Source organism: Stegodyphus dumicola, chromosome X1 (genome assembly GCF_044657685.1).
Source record: "Stegodyphus dumicola isolate Sdum_Otavi_A_Nest chromosome X1, ASM4465768v1".
Classification (NCBI taxonomy): Eukaryota; Metazoa; Arthropoda; class Arachnida; order Araneae; family Eresidae; genus Stegodyphus; species Stegodyphus dumicola.
The window spans coordinates 237,552,364-237,577,835 of record NC_140780.1 but is presented as its reverse complement, the minus strand read 5'-3'; the positions used below and the strand labels follow the sequence as shown (position 1 = coordinate 237,577,835).

Here is a 25,472-nt window from a genome sequence, read left to right as displayed (position 1 = left end):
GCTGATTAAAGCTTTTCCCCTTTATCCAAAACGATTTTAATAAATGCACTGCTTTTTTTTTAAATATTCTTTTCTAAAATATGGTTTTGGTTTGGTATATTTAATTACGGCAAAGCCTCGAGGGCTATCTGCCTAAGGGGAGGGATGCCTTCGTGGAGGACTTTCTAAGGGAAACTGGCTCGTATACGTGTTACACATGGGGAAAACCACGAAAACGTTCATGCAGCCATGCCCTCGGAAGGATTCGAACCTCGGACCGAACTACCAGTGTTCAGCGACTTCACCGCTCGGCCGCTGGTGGGCTCTTTCTAAAATATGAAAATTTTCATTTTTTCTTTTATAAGACTTCTGTGTTCCCAAGCATTTAGCCTCATAAAACACATACATCTAGTACCGACTTATTGCGATCTACGTTCGTATCAGGGTTCTGAAAAAGCTATTTCCGTAAGAAAAAAAATCTAATTATGATACAATAATAAATAAATACATACAATTATGAATTAATGGGTAATTAATTACGTTAAAAATTATAGTTACGCATCTTAATGTGTATTGAATTATACAATAAGAAAGACATCAGTTTTTTGTGCCATTCACTTAATACACAACAATTTAATATAATATAACATAAAAATGTGTGTAATATATTAAGTTTAAATAGCTGTGACTGCCTTCTTCAGTGTAGTTCTTTTGCGCCTCGGCAAATTAATTACATATTATGCAAATGTACAATAAGCATATTTTCTATGTACTGAGGAATCTGCTTAAAATACCAATTTCTTGCAATGTAGATATATCTAGTGCGTACTTAAATAGAATGTTACTAATTTTTCTTATGTAGCCACATAGGAAAATCTATGTACATCGTGTCCATGTAGTTATTGTGCAACCAATATTTTCTCAAATGTTGGTCGAACTTTCAGTTAGGAAAATATTTTCAATGACGTAAATATTCATATTATTGCATGTTTATGTTTCAAAAATTTCAATTTTGTTAAAATTATGAAATCTAGTTTTTTTATATTGCCTCCAGGCTCATAAACACTGAGAAACTTCAGCAACTTCTCTGATTTTGTCTGCAATTCCGCAAAAATTCAACTGGGAGACATGAAATTCATACTTCAGATGCTCAGTGTAGTGCTAAAAAAATTAGGAAAGTATAGTAACAAAACTCTGAATATAATGCATACAGTACCGAAAGAATAGAAAAAGCCTTTATTGACAGAATGGCGTTGATACAAGAAAACTGTCTGTCCTGCCTGTCTAACTAATATTTGAACTAATATTTGCAATATCTTTAAAAGGACATAATTTTAACGTCTAATAAAAGTATTTTAAGAAATTCATTGATAAGTTCGTTTTTTTAAACGAGAAACATAAAACATTCTTCTAATTGAAAATATTTTCTTAAGTAAATTTTTATTCATTTGATGACATTTATGTTATAGGCTTTTATGTAGCTTGAAAGCTTGAGTATTTAAGAATTATTCTTCGAGAACTTCGTGGGTATGAAAACTGACTTACTGCGATCAATAAACTTCCGAGAAATTGCCATTTAGCGCTGGATCTGTCAATGGCTAAGTGGCCGATGCCTCGGAAAGCTGGCATTTTATCTCAGGTTCTGTTACCTGCAACTTTCAACGTTGGCGTAACTGCAGGGGCACTTTCAACGTTTTCTTCATATGGAATGCAAGAAACCTTTTCAAACCTTACACTAAGGCATCGTTTTCCTAATCTGATTTCTAAGGCATATGGCTATGATGTGCTATGACATAGTTAATTAAAATGCCTGATATCATCTGAAGTTAATCTGATATCATTTCCAAATGTAGAAGGAAGAATTGTGGTATATCATTTATTAATTAAGATGATATGACATTATATTCTACTCTCCGCCTCCAATTAGGAATATTTTTTCACTTCTTAAATTATTAGGAAGTTTTTAATAGCATAAAAATTGTCAGTTCTTTAAACTTTTTTGGGACGAATCTTAATTCATACTCCGTTTATATCCGCTGTCAGTTTTCTGAAGAATCCATAATTTAACTGCCTTTTTTACAAGAATAACAGCATATATCTGTGCATTCATTTTAAGACAAGAATGACAATATTATATATTATTGCTCATTAAAAGTAGTGTAATAAAATTTTAAATTTAAAAAAAGTATTAGCAGGGAAGTTCATTTGTAAATATAAATATAAAAACTTAATACTTTTTGCAAAAGGATGAGACTGTTGTGAGTAATTATTTTTGTTGTAGAAATGAAATTGTTTTGTTAATTTTTCTCTTAAGAAAATTTTTATCTTCCATATTTGATGTCCTAAAAATAGTAAAATTTCATACAAGTCCGATTTGCAAAATACGCTCTTCGTATTTTATTTTATAATATATGTTAATAATTGACTTTCCATTTATAAACTAATGTTATCAGGTTTAAAGACTACTCTAATATGTTCATTTCGACATAACATATTCATATTCATAAAGAAATTTTTCTTTTCCATTGATCTCGTAAACCCTAAAATTAATAATCTTAAAATTTTTTCAATCATTTTCTTTATGTTGTTTTTAATCATATTTTTTAAATAAAAACGGCAGAAAAATCATTTCGAATTCCATTTTTATTGTTTGTAGCATTAAATTTGGCTTTCATATTTTCTAAAAGGTCTATTTAAATACCAAATTATCACTTCTTTCTCCTGTTATCAGAAACTTTCGTAATATGCTCACCCAAATCTGGTTGTAAATTATACCGTCTTCTCGGGAACTTTTAATTCATCTCCAGATTTCAATACCACTAAACTAAATCATAGTAGAGAACGTAAATTTTGTTTCACCGCTGTGAAAGATTCTTACTTTCAAGTTCCAAAAACTTCAATTACATTCGTGCTGCTTCAAGTATTCCAGCAATGGGACCAGACACAAATGCTAATCCCATAATTAGTATTCCTACTATTATTTTAACAGGTGATCGAAGGTAAGTATTATAGTAAGTACAACTATAGTTTACGTAATTCTTAAGCTTTAAAACTTTAAAACTTATATTCCTAAAACTTACTGAAAAAGTGTTTAGACAATAAAATTGGTTCAGTTATTATCATATCAAAATTGTGTACTCAATTGTAAGAGTCTCAAACTCTTAAATGAAAGCTCTTTTATCAGTATCTGATTTCTTTAGCCGTTGTTCAGTTGTTCTTTCAATTGGTCAAAAATTCGTTAACATTTCAACTATTACTAATACTTATTTGGTATGCATACCATTCCATAAGTTCACAATTTAAGAATCAGATTTTTCCTTCCTGCTGTTTTTTCTAACTTAGAATGTATTCATATCCATTAGCCACAGAGTTAGTCACCAGAATTTACATTTATTTTCTATAACACGCACTGTACAAAATTTCGCTTAATTTGTTTGTAAATTCTGGAATATTGTCCTTCTTTAATCGTGATTTTTTAATGATGTGTCGCTTTTGCAAATTAAGTTTTTCAGTTTAATTCTTCGTGACAGTTTTAATTACACTATTTGAATGCAAACTCTTTAAAACATTCTCTAACTCGCTCAGTTTACTGCAGCTTCTCACTCACAGAAGGTAAGAAAACCGAATTAATAGATTGCCAATGATTAATTTCGTTCCACATTTGAAAACTTGACAATAAAAAGGGTTCTCAGAATTTCTGTAATAGGTTCTCTCAACCAATTATTTTAGAACATTTGCTTAAAACTACAAGATAGTACTTCTTGGTTACTTTAATTTTTAGGACGCGGCTTGTACACAAATCCCCATTAAAAGTGATAATGCTCTGAAAAGTGTAGTTTATTTTATTTCGCAAAATTAGTAATGCATTATCTAAACAGTGCAGTTAATTAACCTAATTATTATAATTTAAGTTTTATGTTGTTATTGTTTTTCTTACGGAGTAAGTTTATTGCTAAAATTTCAGACTCATCTGCAACTTTTCCGGATTATAAAAATAATACTTATTATTTCAAATTGCGGAAAAATAAATTTCAAAAATATTGCTTCATGCTTTACAGATTGTGAATGACATCAGCATTAAAATTCGACTGTAAATAAAAGGGAAAGTCCTTATTAATAACAGTATAAAATATATTATTAACTATTTTATCTAAACTGAAATCACTATAAATGCTGTTTCTTAAGAACTTTAATCCAGTATATCGCGAAGGCTAGTAGCTATGCCCTTTCAGTTTGCTCAAACAAGAAGCTAAAATAATTACGTTTTTTAGGTCTTTCCAATGTTCTGCTTGCCGAAATGGTCTGTGGAGTCAGAAGACTTTCTAAAACGTTCGGAATCTTAAATAATATGTGTTTTCAATGATATCTGTCGAGGTAAGAATTGTCAAAGAATATCTCTAATCGAGGTAAGAACTGGTTTCAATACTAATATTTGAAAGTATTTCTTTAACACAATAGAAACAATTTGAAGCTCTATTTAACAATTTAAAATCAGTTTAAAATATTAAAAAATTGTCACGCAGATAAAAATAATTTTTGGCTATTCATGCAATTAAACTGCGGAAAATTTATTTTACTGAGGAAATGCGGCTCATTTTTTTAACTCTCATCAGAACAATGCGAAATGGCTTAATGGTAAATGCTTTGCGTACCCTCTCATTCAGTCAGCTTCTCCATTTCTACTGCAGAGAGTTAATTTTGCTAGTTAAAGGTTGCCTTTGCTTTTCCATCAAATCTCACTTCAGTTAATGTCCAAAAATATCACGCCTATGCTATCGCACACCCGTTCATTCGTTTCGTGTATAAAAACTGTCAAGTAAGGATAAAGCGCACAGCCGGGAAGTCTTCATTGCGATCAAACGGAAGAGAGAAGCAACAGCAAATATCCAAAACATAATATAACTGGTTAATTAACATAAAGGAGCCTTACAATATAAGTTTCTTGTTTATATATTTTCTTCTACGTTTCTTATCTACGAGCATAGGCTCCAAGAAAACACAGTAGTCAAACGACGAATAAAAAAGCAATTTCTTCATTAAAAGAGTGATATAATATGTCCCTAGAAACTGAGATTATTTAGAAACTTCTACTACAGAACTGCTCCGGAGTGCCTAATTTTGTTTTCACTTTATAGGTTGTTTTAACTGAGCCATTACCTTATTATTTTTAACTTTACTGTCACTTTTACTTCTGTAACTTCCCACCGAAATGCAAATTAGCTAACGTGCATAAGAACAGAGTTCATGAAGTTATGTGAAAGCGCTTGGCAACGACAGATGACCGTTCTAAGAACTATTTTCGCTCTTTTGCCCAGCTCTTAGATTTACCTGAAATGGCTTTAGTCTTTGATAGTGGTGTTGCTTGCGTGATTCGAGGAGCCTGAGCCGAAACTTGCAATAGGACCTTTCCGTATGAGTTGTATACTTAAAAATTAGCTAAGTTTTATCTTGATTTTTATGCTGTGTTAATCACGCAAGAAACGGTGACTTTCTCTGTAATTACAGAGTCATGTAAGCTGTTGAGCTGAAGTTTGATAAAAAGTTTTCCTTTGAACATTCCTCTGCGTTCGGTACTATTACACCGAAAGACTAAGATGGAAAGATAAGTCGCCTGACTGTGTACACGGAGCCAGAATTTAGCACTGGTAGTTTGATTACGTACAACTTCAACTGCTTTGCTAATCTAAATGTGCATAAATTCTCATAAATAAAATAAGACATTCTCCTCCGATTCTCTTTTAAAAGTTCAGTCTTTTAGTTTTTAGAATGAAGCTAAATAATTGACAATCTCGTAAGAGCATCGAAGTCAGTATACATGCGAATGTTTGAATACTTAATGAAATTTCAAAATTTCTCTTTAATATACTGCTTTTATTTCATTTTCGAAAACTAAGATATTGCACTATTTTTAATTTTTTTTTCATCTAATTTTTAACTAATGCAAGTAGAAATAAAATAATTTGCAAATTCTTAAAATTAAATTTTTGAGCGCCTGATTTGATTAGATGTTTACCAGTTTCGCACAGTAATTCAAATGAACATAATCTTGCATACTTCTGGATATGTTCCATAACTATTAACTTTTGATTAAAAATTAGGTGATACTTCGGCGGGAAAAGATTTCTTTTTAATGTAGGTTGTTGGAATCCGTTTTTGCATGTTTTTTAACTTTGCATTCCGAATTCTTTTGTACTGTTCTTATTACGTAGTTTTTACACAGTTTTTACGCAGTTTTTGCGCCATATATACACAGTTTTTACACAATTTATAGTCTGAAATATTACTTGCTATTTTAGAGTTTTTCGAAAGCAAATGCTCGTTAATTTAAAGCTATATTAGCATGCAATAACTGGAAAATTTTATCCTTTCTTTTCCATTTCATAAATAAAGTTTTAAGGCATTTCGAGAAATTATGGCATGGAAGCCACTTCTTCAAAAGACTAATATGTAGCATATTTTTAGCATATTGAATTATTTATATTTTAAGATAAATTTGGAAAAATTAATGCAAACGATTCCTTCAAAAGCTATATTTTTTCCAATGAAAATTAAAGAGAACATCTTTATTTACGACATTACGTAACTCCATTTACATAACATTCATGGCTTCAATTTTATATTTTCATTTTCTCCTTAAATATAAAATTGTTATGCTGTCAGGGAAAGGGCGATTGGTTTATTGATTAAGGTAAAGCACATTATGGCTACATTTCGAAGGGAAGAAATGCTTTCGTGAAGAACTTTCTAATAGAAACTCACGCGTATTTTACGCTACACATAGAGTAAAATCAAGGAAAAGAAAAAGCACAGAGAGAAATGTTTCATTTTCTTAATCCTTGAAGCACCTAACGACGAATGTCTGGAAAACGACTCGGTAGAAAGCATAAATGTAAGATTGGGTTAAATGAATTTTGTTCGAATTATAAGGCATTTCTCCAGCCTTCTTGGCATGCCTTCGTGGTGTGGTGGTCTGCACGCTGGGCGTGTATTCCAGAGGTCCGCGGTTCAATTCCCGGCGAAGGCGTTGCTAATTTTTCATCTCGCCTACTTCCAAAAAATGCCTAATGTCTCTATAGAGTATTAAAATATTGTTTTCGGACCAATAAAATTAGCTGATACACAACCGTATTTCAAAGGCGCCATAAGATGATCTTAACAGAATGATTATTATACCCTCCGTACCTACATTAAAACAGCTTAGAATGTCGAGAGAGAATTAGTACCACGCAAAAACCGATGTCATTCTGCATCATTGTCCACGACAGTCTTCTTCTATTGCAAAATAAATATGACTTTCTCAAAACGAGTCTAGTGAACCCCAAATTCGGGTTTCTTAAACAATTTTCTGTAATTGCTTATAAACTTAAAAGCAGAATTTAAAATTTGAAAACTAGATTCCGCTCCTGGTTTCTTACAAACACGCTCTTAGAAGAATAAGTTTCCTTCGAAAAAAATGAAAAAGAATCCTGATTCTAAGCCTATTACACCATTACATTGTTAATTCTTAATGCTGTTCTAACGCACAGCGTGGTTTCGTAAATTACGCAGTTGCACGTAACCTTAGACATTAGTTTCATTCCCTAGAAATTTATACGCCTAGTCAGAGGGTAAATGAGTAAGGGCGTTCACGAGAATCGTGATCTGGAGCGCTGTTTATATTTCTATAATAGGCGAGTCACGTAACAATCTGTTCTGTATTCTAGGAAATCATAGAAACTTAGTAATACTAAATTTTAAATGTTTGTACTTAAAAGAGGTGTGAAGTTCTTTAATACTCTTTTGAGATATTGTGCTTTGAAACCATTAAATAGTACTTTGCATTTTAGAAATTTTTTGTCTATATATATTTTCTCTTTTCTACGTTGATTGCGATTCAACATGAGTGTATTTTCTGCTTTTATTCTTTTCATAAGTAATATTTATAAATAAGAAAAAATAAAAGAAATGAAACAAACTAGTTTTTCGTAAACATTGGAACAATATGGAAAAGGAAATATACAATTCTCTCTTTGATGACGATACAATAATAAATCATTTCTACTCTGTTCTGAGCCCCAACAGTGGCTGTGTAGTTTCGAACGTACTGGTAGTTTGACCTGGTTTCGAACTCAAGCGAATGGCATGACTGCATGGTTGTTTTATGAGTTTTTCAGTATTTCTAACGTGAATACAAGCCAGTTTCGCTTACAAAGTCCTCCAATAAGGAATATACATGCCCTTAGGCAGATAGACCTTGTGTGCTTTGTCATATTCAAATAACCTAAGCTAACTTACTCTGTCCTCAATCATATTTACACCGGAAAACTGGAGACATTCTCAAAGTCAGTATAATGTTTTCGGAATAGATCTCTCACCAAAATATGGTAAACTAAAGTTGTTAGATAATGTAAGCCTAAGGGGATCTTATTTCTCTCTAAAATGCATTAATTGTATTAAGCATATCTCATTACTTAATACAACGTGTGTATAATGTTCAATACGTATACAACGAGCTTCAAATTAAATTTTTGTTTTCTTATTATGATTGGACGTTACTACGGAAAACAAATTATCATACATAGTCATTTACGTACATATTTGTAAGTTAGAATGTTTTGAAAAAAATTCATTTTCATTCCTCATCTCTTTTTATTTCTTTTTCAGAAGCTCAAAGATGAAAGTAAAAAGAACGGCTTGACTAAATTATATTACAACATTGCTGCATTCTGTACCAGAATATCTTAAGTTTTTCCTTACAAGGTGCTTCCGGAATTCAACTCATGTGACAAATTTTCGACATATTTTAAGACAATGGAAAATTCTATGTACGCTCTTTACACGTATAAACTTTCCCAGAATGCCCTACAGATTCTGAGTTGAAGTTTCCATGAGGATTTTTCAAAATAAAATATTAAAACAAAATATAGCAACAGGATTAAGAAAATGAAAGCAGTGTCTGGCAGTTTCATTTAAAAGCAGATGATTGCATCTCAAGACAATGGTACGTCGAAAAAGAAGGAGGTTATGTAAGCTGGTTTTAACTTTTTGTGCAGCAGTATTTTGTATATGTATGCTTTTAAGAGCTCTTGTGACGACACTTGAACTTCATGCCTTTATTTTGATTACGGAAGATGATGATGGTGCTACTAAGATTAAGCCTGGAATGGTAATGCAGAGACATGTGAAAGTAAGTTAATGTTAAATATTTGCTTCAGTTTTATTTAAATTATAGCTATTATGATAACATTTCTGTGTGCCGACGCATTCAAAATAATTGAGGAGCAGTTGTTCTTTCGTGTGAAAGATTTCTAATCGTTTCATGTCACTGTCTTAGATTTCTGTTAATTACAGTTCTCGAATTGTTCCGTCATCAGGGTAACAGATATGGGTTTGTTTTATTTAATTAATAAATATTATTTATCACAGTTAACTTTGTGTATCAAGTACTATACAGAGTGAAAAAGTTTTAACGCATGCAATAATTGCTATAGTAAATCACAACCATTAAAAATTTTTACTTTTGATTTGAAGCACGGCTACATTTCTTATGCACTATGTGTCTCCAGACACAGTTGATGACAGACGAGTTAATTAACTCTCTCTTGAAATAGAAATTTTCATGTATTAAAACTAAACACAAAATTTCTCAGGCATTCAGTTATGATTTTTTGTAGAAAGAAATCATGAAAATATTAAAAATTTTTTGCCATTGCCGAAGAGCTGTAAAAAGCATTTGGGAGATTGAAGAAGAAACTGTAGAAGACAATACCATTACCCATTCGCCTCATTAGTTATATTCTAAACATGAAAATCGTGTAATTTTTTATTATAAATCTGAAAGTAATATATGGAATGTAAATTTTATAAGCATGTATTTATGGCATTATAACATAAATGGCTAACCAAATTAAAGAGTCTAGGAACACAAAGCATTCATTATAATTATTAACATTTCTAAATTTCCATACTTTTGAGAACTTTCACTTGAATTAACGTATTTTGAATAATTACAGAATTTACATTTTTCGTAAAAATGATTCCACGAATACCTAAGAAGCTTAATTTTATTAATTTATGGATTTAAATATGCCTAAAACTGAAACCATTAGTAAAATTAACAGTAAAATTTAGAGTTGTAATAATGGCAAATCAAAAATACATTTGAGGTATAGAAATAATTTTATTCGGAGATTTTATTTTTTAAAACCCAAATATACAGTTATATTGCTGGTAAATTAGTAACAATTACACACTATTGAGTTCTGCAACTGAATTAAGCAGCAAGCACAGAATTCTATGTATGCTTCTAAGTTTAAAGGACTTTCAGTTTGTTCAATCACATAGTTCCAAATATTACCACTGAAACAGTTGCACTCTTTTAAACTTGTCAATAAAATATGGCAAGTAAAATCTTGTTGTTTATAAAAATGAAATTCAGGTTTTAAATAACGGAATTTCTTTTCTTTTAATTCCCTTTTATTATATTACTATATCTATGTTATTCTATATTTCTGGCCACTAAAACTGTTACGCCATTTAGAAAATTTACAACAAACCTGAAATTTGCAAGAAAGATAGAATATGCTGGAATATGCAGATACTTAGAATTTCACAGCTTGCGCACATTTACAGGTAAAAATACTGAAACCTCGAAGCAGTATAAAAAATAAGATTAAAATGCCGACTTTTCATTCGGAAACGCGTTGATGTTATTTTTATATCATAAATCATTTTATGCCTCGTGAAGAAAGAATTCACAACAGCATGTTTCAGAATGCGTTTGCATGTGAATCGTAGCCTGCGTAGACTGCGAATAATCGTTCTGCGCAACAGCTGTTAGCGTTGGTTGAGATCCCAATCCAATTATACGTATGAGATTTTGGAATCGATGGATCCAGAAGGACCATACAAAGCATCGTGTTGGTTCTTGAATCAGAAAATTCATTATTTTTTCTCCTCAATATATTTTGCGATAACATCAGACTACTTCTCGAATTAGCTTTTGAGGTTTCGTCAAATACGCAGTTGGTCCATATTTTGGACAGAAGTTATATGGTGTAATTTGTAGGCGCAACAATGTTTTTAAAAATCCCAATACGTTTAAGCGTACAGAAATAAATCTGAGTTATTGGCCGTCGTAAAAGCGAGTTGTCGTAAATCGAGGATTACTTGTATGTGTATGTATGTTTATACCAGGTGACCCAAAAGTCCGTTAACACTTGAAAATTCAATAATTCACTGAATAATATAGGTAGAGAGGTAAAAACTGACATACATGCTTGAAATGTCATGGGATTTTATTGAAAGCAAAAACGTTCTTAAAGCGGCCAACAGATGGCGCTTCCTATGATAATAAAAACAATAATTAGCATAGCAATTGAGTTTTATCAGACTATATTCTTTATAACGAATGTTCGACATGCCGGCCTTCATTCATCAACAATAACTGTATTCGAGGGGCAATGTTGTGAACAGCACAGTACAACATATCTGTAGGTATAGTGAGAAATTGCCGTCGGGATGTTGTCTTTTAACATCCCTAATAAAGTCGGACGATCGAGGTAGACTTGCGATTTTACTAAACCCCACAACCAATACTCACAGGTATTGAGATCTGGGGACCTGAGAAGACAAGCATGACAGAAGTGCTGGCTCTGCACTCGATCCTCACCAAACGATATGTACAAGAGATCTTTCACAATTGTAACAATACGGGGCGAAGCACCATCCTGCATAAAACTCATATCTTCACACAGGTCCCTTCATAGCCATATGGCAGGTTTCGCCTGATAGGTGGGCTGGGGGCCAGTGCTTAGAACTAACTAACTAACTAACCTTCCAACAGGTGTTTATCAGCTAGACTAGGGATGATGCGATTCTGCAACATAGCAGAGTAACCTCGTATCCATCACACTGACACTTTGAATGGAAGAACATGCATTTTCTCGAAGTAAAAGAGTCTGATCGCGATTGATGTGATAAATCCACATCACACCGTCACGAACACCCGGAGGCGAGGATAGAAAAGTCACAAACTCATGAAAGGACTGATCCCCTCTCTCACTACAGTTCATTTCATACACGATTCTCACGCAGCGTCACTGACATTTTGCTGCCCATCGCCAAATGATGGCCATTTTCGCAATTTTTTTTTCTTTCATAAAAAACCCCATGTCATTTCAAGCATGCGTGTCAATTTTTAACTCTCTATATGCAATATTCCGTGAATTATTGAATTTTAATTATATATATTCCTTGAATTATTGAATCTGTAAACTCTTGAATTGCGCTATTCTCGCCATTAGGCTTGTGACGCCGATCTTAAGTCAGAGCCACCTTGAGCGTTACTTGGATTGGGTAACCGTTAGGCTAACTTACTATTACGTGGTTAAGTTAAATGCTTTATCTTTGGTTTAAGCCCTAACTATATAAGGTATTTCTCCCGCCTTCCTAGCGTGCCTTCGTGGTGTAGTGGTTCTGCACGCGGGGCCGGTATTCCAGAGGTCCGTGTTTCGATTTTCCGGTGAAGGCTAACTTTTCATCTTTTCTGCTTCCAAAACACCTAATGTTTCTACAGTGACACCCGAAAAGGGTGTTGGAGGAGGATTCTCCGCACCCAGGATTTGGCGATTGGGTCCCCTAAAAACCCCAGTCTTCCTTTTAAAGGGGGAGTATATAAGGCATTTCTCCCGCCTTCCTAGCGTGCCTTCGTGGTGTAGTGGTCCTGTACGCTGGGCTGGTATTTCAGAGGTCCGTGTTTCGATTCCCGGCGAAGGTGTGTGCTAATTTTTCATCTTTCCTGCTTCCAAAATACCTAATGTCTCTACAACTGTTGGATATATATTTTGTAAACGCGAGTGGTGCCATCTGTTAACTTCCATTTGAGTTGAATAAAAGATCCTTTACACTTTTTTTCAGTATCCTTTTTCAATGTACTAAAGGGTTTAAAGACTTAGCGGTAATTCATGTAAAGTCTTGTAATATATTTCATACATTTTATGCTTACAAAGAAAACGAAATGCTATCTTTTATATAATTCATTCAGTCTCGTGAACCTGCAATAGCTATCATAACCTTTCTAGTATTAAAAAGTGAAAATAAATGTCTAAACTACCTTTTTAAAAAAAAATTAAATAAACTGTTGCGGAAACTACTTAGAATCTAATTTATTAGCTATACAGAAAATATTCCAGTGTATAACGAAACATGTTTTTTTATCTTAAAGACAATAAAATAAGAGCAGGTTTCTGAAATACCTGATAAGAATAAAAATAATAATTATTCTCAGACAGTTACTGAAAAAATAAATAACTTTGAACAAAACGAAATTCAGTTCAATATCATGATATCTGGGGGCAAAAATATTTTCAAATATGAAAATGGCCTAAAGGCTTTTCAATAATTAAACAGATAAAAAATGTGATGTTGAAGTTGTACAAATTAATTAAACTGTAAACAATTGAATGAAAATAAAACTGTCATTTCATAAATCATATGTATTTTGTTTCAAAGCTGAGAGAAAACAAAAAGAAGAAACTTTCAGCAATAACTTTTTTATTTTTGGTACATTGATACTTTGTTGCCCAATAAAGGAAGCTAAAAAAGAAATTTAATTAATCTCAGAAGATTTATCAATAGCAAAACATTAATGATAACGATATTTTCAATGCGAAACAATTTGCGAAAAATTCAAAGTTTTCCAGTAGTTTTTTAACCAAAAGTAACTTTTTAACAAACTCCTAAGCACGATACTTTAACATTTTTAAAACTTGCAGTGTTTGAAGTATCAAAGAATCAATTGTATTTTTATCAATTCTCTTCCAGATCTGTTTAAAAAATATTTTGCGGAAGTGTGAAAAATATTTTATTTTTCTTCCCGTTCCTTTTATGTGTAAAGCACATAAGTGCCTAACTAACCCTTTTTGCCATGAATAAACGAAGTTTAATAGCACACATACATTCATCGTTAAAGGATTTAGTTGAGAAAAAATATAGGAAAGCTATTTTTTAGCACTCAAAAACACCAAAGTGAATTCCCCCCCCCCAACGTTCCTTGTGAATTAAAAAACAAGGTTTTGCTAAAATTCCTCGTTCAGGAATGAAAAAGATTTTTCTCCGCAGGGAACGAATGTTAAGGAAAAATAGAGCTTAACTTTGTACGATGCGCTCTGTCACCTTTTATGTTACTCATCTCCAGTCACGATGTAAATACAATGAAAACTTCATTGTGGTCAAAAGTGGAAAAATGTGTCTTTAATTATTGAAGCAAACATAGCAGTTTTGCGATTTTATTTCAGTGTGAATACAAGACAGTTAGAACAGAACTAAACAAAACAGATAAATCACTAAATGCTGGTAATTCCTTTTGACTGCGTTTGGGGGCCAATTACAAAACAGGCGAGTTGCATGGTTTTTCTGAAACTTATCATATGTGTAACGTGAAAACACACAGAGAAAACTATGGATGCTTGATTAAAAAGGGAAAATCATGCCATAGTTTCTCCTTAGAAACGCTCTACGCAAAGAAATTCTTTTTAAGGCACTTAAAAGTTTCGCAGCAGTAAATAAGTTAATATAACACAATAAAAAAGTAGTTTGTTTTAAAAAAGGTAGTTTATTTAAAAATAGGTAGTTTAAAAAACGTAGTTTATTTAAAAAAGGGTACACAATAAAAAAGCAATTTTTTTGTCTGTTTGTTCGTCTGGTTTACTTTTCGTAAACAGAAACTGTGGTGAAAGTTTATTTAATTTCATAATATTAGTAATATTGGCTTTCGGTATACTAAAAATAATCACAATAGACACAAAATTAACGTAAATTGGATACTGCTTCCCGAAGTTACACCGAACTAACTTAGTAACTGTCATAAGACCAGAAAAGTGTAATCTGGGACGTACAGTAACCAGAATGTTCCACCAGACAGATTTCACACACGCTATAATATTCTAATGCAAACCATAACCTAAAAAATAACATACCTGAATGGTATACGTTCTGAAACATAGTCAATGGAACAGGATATTGTTTTAATGAAGCTGTGTTTAAAAGAAAAGAAAATCTTTTGTTAACTATTTATACCAAAGAAACATAACGTTAATTATTAAAACTGTGAATTTTTTATTCGAGAAATTAAAATTATTCTTTAATATTAGAAATTTTCTCCATTAACAGATCAGTTTTGATAAACAAAAAATCAGGACTATAACGATCTGATGTTCTGTGTAAACAGCCTAAAGGTCTTGCAGCAGTAAAAGTTATATGTTTCTATCAAAAACAAAACTGTTATCTGCAATCGCAATCATTTCAAAATCGTAAAATTACTCAAGTAATACTTCATGATATAAGTTTAGGAAACAAGTTGTTTAAGATTCTAGCTAAATTAACTTTACTTTTCCAGCTAGATCTTTACTTGAACAGTGAAGCGTCTATTCGCTAAGTTCAAACTGTATCAATGCCAAGACGTAAGAAGGGTGAAAATACCCTTTTTTCAACTGAAGAAGGAACTTACAGACCGCACTTCTGGCGTTTACACATTTAGCCAGAAATGCAACTCAAAATAGGAGTATAAAATTTGGCTGCAAATCAGAATAAAAATATAAAATTAAAACTGTCTACGTTAACCAACCAGCCGAAGCTGCAAAGAGATAATTAACGCGAGTTGGGTCTTAGCCGACCACCGATGTACAAAAACTGAGAATTAATATGCACGGCCGTAAAATAGCAAGTTTAAATCAGCGAAACAACATGGCCGATGGCAGAACATGCTCTGTGGGAAATAACTCAGACACCAGCTTGAATAGTAGCTTTTTACCGTACTTTGCATAACACGTGAACATGAAATAATATTCTGACAGGAAATGGAAATGATGAAAGGTGGAAAAAGTAAGTAACTGAATAAAAACTGGTTGGTTTAAAACTAAATGCTTCTTTAAAAAGTTTTTAAAAAGCTATAAAGCTTTTAAAAATAGGTAAACTGGAAGACTGGTATGAACTGTAGAAACACTCCTTCTTCACGCCATCATACCTGTTGGAACTCAGGAGTTTATCTACCTGACACTTTTTCCACATTGACATTGTATGGTGACTCCTAGAGAAAAATTTCAACTCATAGAGAAAAGTCAACTCGCTGATTACGATACAATACTTCTCTGTCTCTTCAACAACTCTGTATTTATACAGCTTAAACGACCGTTCAGAAGAAGCAGCTAAGCCTAGGCATGCACGTTCACTCTGCATTTCTAATTATTTACATATGCTTTTCATTTCCTGTACGTTTCCTTCTGTTCCGCTGATTCTTTTAGGATAATAAGGAAAGAATACCTAATGTACATTATGAGCGAAGTGTTTGGCTTTTGCAGGTAAAGAACAAACACCGTGGTCAAAAGCTAAACAGAATAGCTTGAATGTAGAATCTATTTTAATTAATCTTACCACTTTGAAGATTTATAAATCCAATTTTGTAGAAAGTTTGTGCTGAAGAACGAAGCTGCTGCAGGTTAAAAAAAAGATACACTTATTCCGAAGACAAACTTTGAGTTGGTGCAGACGTTTACCGATAATCATGTGAATCCCGACGATTTCAATTATTGTAATAATTTAGATGCACGAATACATCGTAGATATTAATTTCAAAAAGGGATAATTTAGATGATGATGCATAAAGATATGAAATGTCTTCAAGGCTGGTTGAACATTTCTTTTACTGCTGACATATACAGACACAAATAAACTGGAGCATATGCGCACATTCCTTAATGCATTTTTAAAGTTTTAATATCTCAAGAAAGAGATTATAGCATCAGAGTGTTGGCTCGCAAGCGAAAGACGCGGAGCGAAGAAATCCATAGCTTCCAAATGAAGGTTGGATATAGTTCTAATTATATTTTTTCAGGCTAGTATATTCACCATAAAATTGGAACATATAATCTTTTCGGTTTAGTGCAAGCAAATCACCCACCATCATTTTCTGATCGGATAATATTACATTATCAGTTTGCGAATTTTATATTATGATTGGCTCATATTTTATGTATACCTGCGTTGTTAGCGTTGTGTAAGAATTTTGTGAGGAGGTTTAATTCTGAAATGATGCAGTTTAGAGCGGTTTATTATAAACAGTCACTATTTTCAGGACAGAAAGAGGAAATAACCAAATTAAAAGGAAAAGTTAAAGGTTTATTGCAAGAGTTAAGCGTTTATCTCGTTCATTTGCACTTCGGCAGCTGAGGCAGATGGTTCGATAAAACCATCGAAACTAGTCCTGGAAAATTTGCAAATATAAAGCTGACTTTTTTTCGTTTGACTTCTAAATTAATCTTTGTTCGGCGTGTTATTTTAACCTAAATAATAAAATATGTGAAATTGATAAAAAAAATAATAATTAGAAATATTTATATTGTAGAAGTAAAAATAAATATTTCGAAAAAGAACATGTAAATATCTGGTTTATGAATATACATGTAATAGGATGACTTTGGAAAAACCTGCAACGGATTGGCGATGGATTGGACGTTATAACTTAGAGAGGCTTTAAGACATAGTTTGAAAGATGACACTCGAAGACAGACGTAGCCGTATATACCAAATCAGATTTTTTAATGGATAATTAATTCTGAGGAGGACACATATTCTATTTTATTTCACATTATTATTGTGGGTGCGCTATGCGCCTCACAATTTTATACAGAACTTTTAGAACAATGGACAGTAGCTGGCAGGCTAAGAGAGTAGCATCTTTGCGGGAAGAGAGCTGAAACAAAAGTGCGCAGTTATTCAGAAGGGAAGCTCACTAAAAGAAGGTTTCGTTTTAATTTGTTTACTAAGAGAAACTTTCAGTTCTCGAAATTTTGAGTTCAAAATCCGAATTAGCTGCTTCATTAGCGTTACGCAAGTCATATGTGATAGACTGATCTAGAAATGAATCAGTCCAGAAAAGTAATTACTATTTTTAGAGCAGAGAGGAAGAATTAAGAATTATTGCTAATTTTATACGAATATATATATATATGTTCGTAGGAAGATAGATGATGGTGTAGCATCGTACCGAGAGTAAGTATAATTAAATTAGCACTGAAAAAGTATCCACAAAGTATTCATCGGCAGTGTAGAAATACATTTCTGATATATGAAGAGTTTTATGTATATGAACAAATAGTCCTCACTACTGCTCTGACGGTAATATTTTGGAATTTACAACATTTGCTATGGACAGCCAGTTGCTCTGGAAGTAATTAATTTTATTCGTTACCAAAATTTTTAATGCTGCGAAATAAGAATTAAAGAATCAAAGACATCATATGAACTAATAAACAGCGATGGCAGGTGGTTGGTAGACTGGACGTCGATCAATCGCAGTTGTATATACATATAGAGAGAGACAGCTAAATAGATTCAAAGACATCATATGAACTAATAACAGCGACAGCAGGTGGTTGGTAGACTGGACGTCGATCAATCGCAGTTGTATATCCATACATAGAGAGACAGATAAATAGATAGATACAGATATATATTCAAAGATTAAAATTTTCCACAAAACGTCATTTCAAGGATAAGAAGATAATAACCTGATCCCGAAAACGTTAGTTATCAATAAAATGCTGATAATTTTCATTAATTATGTTTACTTTACTAATTCATACAAAATGCAAAATCACACCAGATTTTTCACCTTCAGTCATTACCAACCATACAATTTAGTGGTTGTGACCCATTAAACAAAACTACACACATTCGAAAAGTTAATATTAAAGATCAAGAAATGAAAGTACACATTACTACATTTTAAAAACATTCGTCAGAAGATGACGTCATCTCTCAGAATCAAAATCTAAAATGTAATCATTTGATTTCAGTGGAAAGGAAATTAAATTCATTGAATTATAGACCCTCTTGGGAAATCTGATGTCTAAAGTTTAATATATATATAAACATTCAGCCTCATTTCTTGGGAATTTCCCATTTAAAATTAACGAGTTACCGGCATTTTTAAGACTTTCATGTCAGTCTTCATTCAAATGCATAAATTATGCCATCTGGCTACTGTGGAAATGTTTTGATAACGATCTTTCAACAATAGAAAAAAGATTTTATCTCTTGAAATAACTTGTAAAGCATTAAAAGGCATTCCTCCAACCAGCGGCCGAGTGATGAAGGTCGCGGAACACTGGTAGTTCGATCCGAGATTACAAATTATTTATTAACCATAATTGATTGTTTTAGTAAATATGCGTGGGCTATTCTCACAAATAGAAAAACAGGAGAAGTCACAAAAGCGTTTGAAAATATATTTTAAGTAAGAATTCCTATGAGGATTTCGGTCGATAAAGGTACAGGTGACGGAGAACTGGGGCACTTGACGTCCACCAGGTGTATGTCCCTCGTGCTCAACTACCCAGTGCTGATCGAAGAATTAAAGGAGTTGGGTGAGAAACATGACCTAATAGGGGCTAGGTGGCTGTACAATGGCTACAAATTTGGGAACAGAGGGTGCAAGAAACATATAAATAAAGTTATACAATAAATAAATAGAGCATAAAAGTAATACAATAAATAAAAAGCGCAATATAAAGTACATAAGTAAAAAGTACTTAAAAAAAATAAGTAATGGAATAGGAAAAGAGACAGTTGAGCGACAGAAAGACTTGTATGACCTGGCAGATGTCCTGTACCGGGCTGCAATTATAATAATAGTCTGACATATCTTATGCACAGTCACACGATTTTGTGTAATAAAGCGTCTGTGAGTGTCCACATTGCTGAAGCACTGACGGAGGTGAATGCCGTTGGTGAGAGGGCATTGATAGACGTAGTGGTCTGAGGAGCCTTCTGCTTCGCAGACGCAGGTTGCAGTTTCGGAAATGCCAAAGCGAAGGAAATAAACAGGAAACGGTCCGTGACCCGTGAAAAAATTTGTGATTTGGGGGACAGACACCTGTCTTTGAAGGTTAACTTTTGGGAAGAAATCCTATGTACGTCTCCCGGTATTACTTAAGTCCCATTCTTGTTGCCATTTTAGGGTAGCCTTTTGAAGCAGCTCCCTTTTTCAGGTAAGAGGGAGGTGCTGGAATATTGATTTCCTCTGCGTTTATGTTGCTACTTGCCTCTTTGGCAAGTTTGTCGACTGTTTCATTGCCTATCAGACCTGCGTGTGCTCTGACCCATACTAGACGTATGTGCTTATGGGCATTGTTTTGCAGAAGATGCTGTATCTTGACAATGAGTGGAGAGGAGTGGTTATGATCCGATAAAGGTACAGGACAGGACAGGACAAGAACAAGTACAGGGGGCACCACGCCATCGCCATTCACAAAATGATATAACCCCCCATGCACTACCTCTCTAGCGTACTGCCTCTTCCACAGGGGTCCAGCGTACATCAATAAATAAGGTACAGCGTACATCAATAAGAATACTTAACAATTGTTTAAAGATAACAATCACTAGCTTACAACAGAAAATGCAGAAGTTATATACGGCACATTTGAAAGATTTATTACGACTCCGAATGAGATGATTAGAAAAATATTAACCAAGCGGAACTAAAACACATATAGATATGTTAGAAAAATTAGTTGGAATATAATAGGTCACATCATCAATCGATAAAAATGACATTTGTAGAACCATCTATTACAGTTGTAATTTATAAGAATTTACATAAGCCCAGAAAAATTTAAAAGCTGAAATTTAAAATAGATGATACCGTTAAGATCTCAAAATTTAAAACCGTTTTAACAAGAGGATATAATAAATCCTTGGGTGAAATATCTAAAACGTTTCAACAGCGAAATTGATAGAAAAAAAACTTTGAAATACCTATTCAAAGTTCTGAATATTTATATATTGAAAAATATTTTGCAGCAAGTTCATCCATTAAATATTTTTAATATGGAATTACTTTTTTTGATAAAAAAAAATCAGATTTCTATAACTTGTCCTCGTTCGGTTATTAATGTTTTTTTAATTTAGAAGTTATCCTCGTCATTTTTAAATTTGGTTTTTTATCATCGTGTTCTTTGAAATACCGAAAGACGTTTAAAAATTCATTTCATGCTTGTCCTCATTTTTTCACATTTTTACGGACATTTTTAATATGTCTCTTCAAAAGTGTCCTCGGGCGATTATTAATGTTTTTAGTATAGATTCTCGTCATTTTTATTAGAAAAAATTTAATCTCCAATTTTCAGTCTGTTTCAGCCTGTAAATATAAGCAGATTTGGAAAATTACAAAATTACTAATTTAATATATCTTTTTAATTCTTTATTTATTTTATATGCTTTCATTATAGAAAAATAACATTTCCTTTTTGTTACCCTCAAGTTGTTTCAGCTCAAGCATTTAAACTACCGGTAACTTTTTTCAATGAATTTCGATAAAACAGTTTTAAAAACATATAACAATATAATAAATCATAGAATCAACTTTAATGTAATAAATCACAGAATAAAGATTTAGCTATCTGAGTGTCCAGACTTTACTGTATGGTGGGTCATAAAAAAAAGCCAGTTGTAGTGACGCATAAAAGAATCAGTTATCACACCGCAGTTCAAGAAATGGAAAGATTAAAGGATTATGGGTCTGTGAGATTGTTAGTTTGATTCTGCAGACTTAAAACATTCGTTGCTATAAATCAAAAGCTCATAATCTCAGAACAGCGAAAGAGATAAATACAAGGGATTATTTTATGGTCTCTTTTCAACAATACTCAGAACATAATCGATTTTTCAGAAAAGTATAACTTTCGTTCATAGAAGATTTAACTGCAAAGCATGGATGACTACAGAAAATGATTCATTTTTAGTTTAACTGAAAAAATGAAGGTTAAAAACAGAGAAGTAACGTAGCGTTACTTATTCACAATATAACCTCTCATGCCGATTTGCAATCAAAATATGCGAAAATATCTGACCCCTTGTACTGCATTAGTAATACAGCCTTCAGATCAAAGTATTGTTCATTCATTTATAGCAATGTATGTAAAATCAATTTCAAAATTAACAATTGAGAAAAAGAAGTATTTTACATCTGCAACAGATTTAGCAATACCAATCATTCTTTTAGATGCAATGCAATATATTAATACTGAATGAAAGAAACTGGGCAAGAAATAATTTTAAATTATTTACAGTACCTGGTTTTAATAAACGTCCTACAGAATTTTCTATTGAAGTTCATAAGGTATCTGAATTTAATTTATACCATTGATAAATATACATAACTTAAATACTAGTTCAGCATCTTAATGCATTTTAATTAATGGGATGGCAGTAGTAGAATGTGATGAATGTGTTAGAAACCTAACAAGAATAGGAAAAAACCTTGTGATTGTGAAAATGAAGAATCAGATGAATGAAATTATGAATGATGTACTATTTCAGATCTTCCATTATCTAGTGTTGGGAAAGCATGCAATATGCTAAAAACTTTTAAAATCTTTTGTACTCATAATAATGACTGTCAAATTTTATATTTATTTTTGAGACAGAAGTTCGCTTAGAAAGTCAGATTGTAAATAAAAAGTGCGCTTACAAAAATGTTACTGATTATTTTAAACCAAAACAAAATATAAGTACTTTATTTATTATTGCATATTAATTTACGATTTTTATCATTAAAAGTTTAATGTTTTAATGGATTTTAAAATTGGCAAAGTATTTTATGTTAATAACAAAACGTAAAGAAAAACTTTTAATTCTGTATGGTTGAAGGTAAGTCTGTATAGTGAAAGTAAATGTTTTTAGAGTTTTTGATTTAGGAACACCTTTCATTCAGAGGTTCATCGTTCATTTTTTTCACTCACTTCTCTCTTAAACATGTCCTTAAATGAGAAGTTTTACTGCATATTAGTTTAAGAAAAAAAAAGGCTATCTTGAGCACTTATATAACGAGTATTTCTTACACTTCAGAATAAATACTGAAAATAGAAAAACTGTTGTGATAATCTTGAGGAAAATAAAAATTAGAACAAAAAATACTTTTGTAAATGCCCGTTAGAAAAGTTATTAAAGTCATATATTTGAACAAAGTAAATGTGCTACTAAACGTATTAATAATGAACCTCCAAAAGCAATATTAACTTAGAATTTGTTATAGATTGTAGACCGTACAGAATATGCCTTAAGAATAATAATTAAATTTAAAAACAAATAGAAGAATCATTACATGCAGGTATCATAAGTTACACGCAGATAATATGTTGCGCCAGCAGCTTTGTAACACATGTAAGTAGCTTTCTCTACTTCCTGACAGTTCAAGTCCAACTCCTACACCTGAAATGTTACTTAAAATCTATAAAGTGAGTTATCACTACTAATTTGACATATTTCTGAAAAAATGCAGACACAAATATATAATTAAGTCTATTTTTCTTGGTTACTTGTGGAAACTAAAATCATACCAGTGCCCTTTACTTAGCAGTGTACTCAAACTAGCCTTTAACAGTTGTTGAAATTGCAATATTTAAACCTTTCTAACAACAGAGTTTACAACTCACGCAGCGACAACTAAAGCTACAGCAGAATCTTAACTTGCCAACCAAGTTAAATTGTCTGAGATTCTACTTTCCTTCGAGCAATGGTTTTATTAAGAGGCACGCGTGTTGGTCGGCAGCCAAAGTGAGGATCTAAATGCTCATACGGTTACGAGTTATTTCCTTAACTTTACACTAAACTGTTTGCCACTCAATTCTGCGTATATCTATTGAATGCTCTCTTTCTATATACCTTTCCTTCGCACCTAAGCCTGATTTTTCGCTCATCGGTGCAGAAAGACTTCGCAGGTGCAAAACAAGATATTTGTCTGCTTTGTCTGTCTGTCTGTCTACTGAATGAGAGAGCCCGTGACGAAATCAGACAACAGGAAAAATGTAAATTAAAATCAAATTTGCTGATGAAAGTCAAATATAATGCCCCAACTTTAGCATATAAGAGAGATGAAAATGCAAAAATCAGATTATTTATTGTTTACAGGAGGTTTAGCCAAATTATCGAAAGATTCAGGAGCCGAGCCTATAACAAGTGCAAACTTAGACCAATTAAGAAAGTCTTAGCAGTTAAGCCTCACCATAAAGGTCTCCTCGCTGCAAAAATTTAACATCTGTCAGCCAGCTCAACCTGTTCATCTTTTTACTTCCTTGTACAAAGTAAAGGAAGTATTTTAATCCCGAAAAATTTCGGGTATCATATTTCAACAGGAATATCTGTTTTGACTGTTCCCTAATCCATTTGGACCATTATTTTTTCGTGATATCTGTAAGTACGGATATGTCACCATAAACCCTAATATATACTTAAGTGTGCACAGTGGAGGTGACGCTCCAGATCTTTGTCCATTTGTAAGTACGGATAGAAAAAAGGACTCTGTTTTCCGAAACGGATTGTAAAATTGATTTAAAATGGATTTTTCTTCGCGGCGCCTGTACGTATGCAAGTACGTATTTATGTATGCATCTCGCATAACTCAAAAACGATTAACCGTAGAACGTTGAAATTTTGTATAATGGACTTCCATAACATCTAATTGTGCACCTCCATTTTTATTGCAATTGGCAGAACCAAATGTATATATCTATGTAATAATAAAATTCCATAGTCAAGAATACACTTAAAATTCTAACTGTATGTTCTTTTCATTTTTAATGGCGACGTTCTCTTATTTGAAAGTACGTGGAATTAAATCCACAGCCCCGTAGTCAAGTTGTTTTCCCGCCTTTTCTACACGTACAGTTATAGAATGTTCTGGAAATATTTAAAGCGAACTGGATTGGCTGACGAGGCTGACGTCATTTCTTTGAAGCTCCGCCTTTCCAGAGGCGGAGGAAAAGGACTCGCGAAGGAATATCGGGGGTTTTTCTTAAATGTCACGATGCAGTAAACTTCATACAAAAAGTTATTAGTAATTCTTTTTATTTACTCCGGATATCTGATTTTGTAACTGCTATTTCTCCTGAATAATAATAAATGAGTCCTGTTTTTTTTAAACTTATCGTCTGATAATTTAAGCTACGACTAAAGCTGGTACATCACACACACACACACACACACACACACACATATATATATATATATATATATATATATATATCGAGGGGGAACTATTGAGACTTTTGTTAGTTTTAGTTTGAAAAGAAAATATATTACAATTAATACTCTTTGGAGACTCAATGTATTTGCTCGACGAAACGTGTTTGCATGCTATGAGTTAATCAACTTGGTTAAAGGCTTCAAGTACTTTGTTATTTCTATGCGCGCGTTTTTCAATTTTTATGTACATTAGATAGGATTTATCGCATTCATTAAATTTGATTTGCCACTTGTTTTACATGGAGTTTCAGGAATTCGATAGGATACACAAATGTTTTTACGAACTCTGCTAAGTTTCAAACCTCCTTTCTTAAATTAAAATGAATTTTTAAACATCAGAAGCTAAATGCGCTATTTTTGACCTACTAGGTCAATCGATGTTTAATGCTTTTTTTTTCCCTTTTACTATATATATATATATATATGTGTGT

At 32.5% G+C, this 25,472-nt stretch overlaps 1 protein-coding gene across 3 annotated transcripts in view; it reads left to right on the top strand.

The window, feature by feature from the left end:
- LOC118181553 (putative polypeptide N-acetylgalactosaminyltransferase 10) overlaps window positions 1–25,472 on the top strand; it is a 185,451-nt gene that overhangs the window by 89,630 nt on the left and 70,349 nt on the right. The window contains exons 2-3 of one of the 3 annotated variants that reach the window (XM_085807218.1): window positions 4,251–4,353; window positions 8,623–9,145. In XM_085807218.1, coding sequence (XP_085663344.1) covers window positions 8,957–9,145 — 189 coding nt within the window. In that variant the 5' untranslated portion in view covers window positions 4,251–4,353; window positions 8,623–8,956. Of the gene's footprint in view, window positions 1–4,250; window positions 4,386–8,622; window positions 9,146–25,472 lie in introns of all 3 variants that reach the window. The other 2 variants (XM_085807217.1, XM_085807219.1) reach the window with 2 other exon arrangements.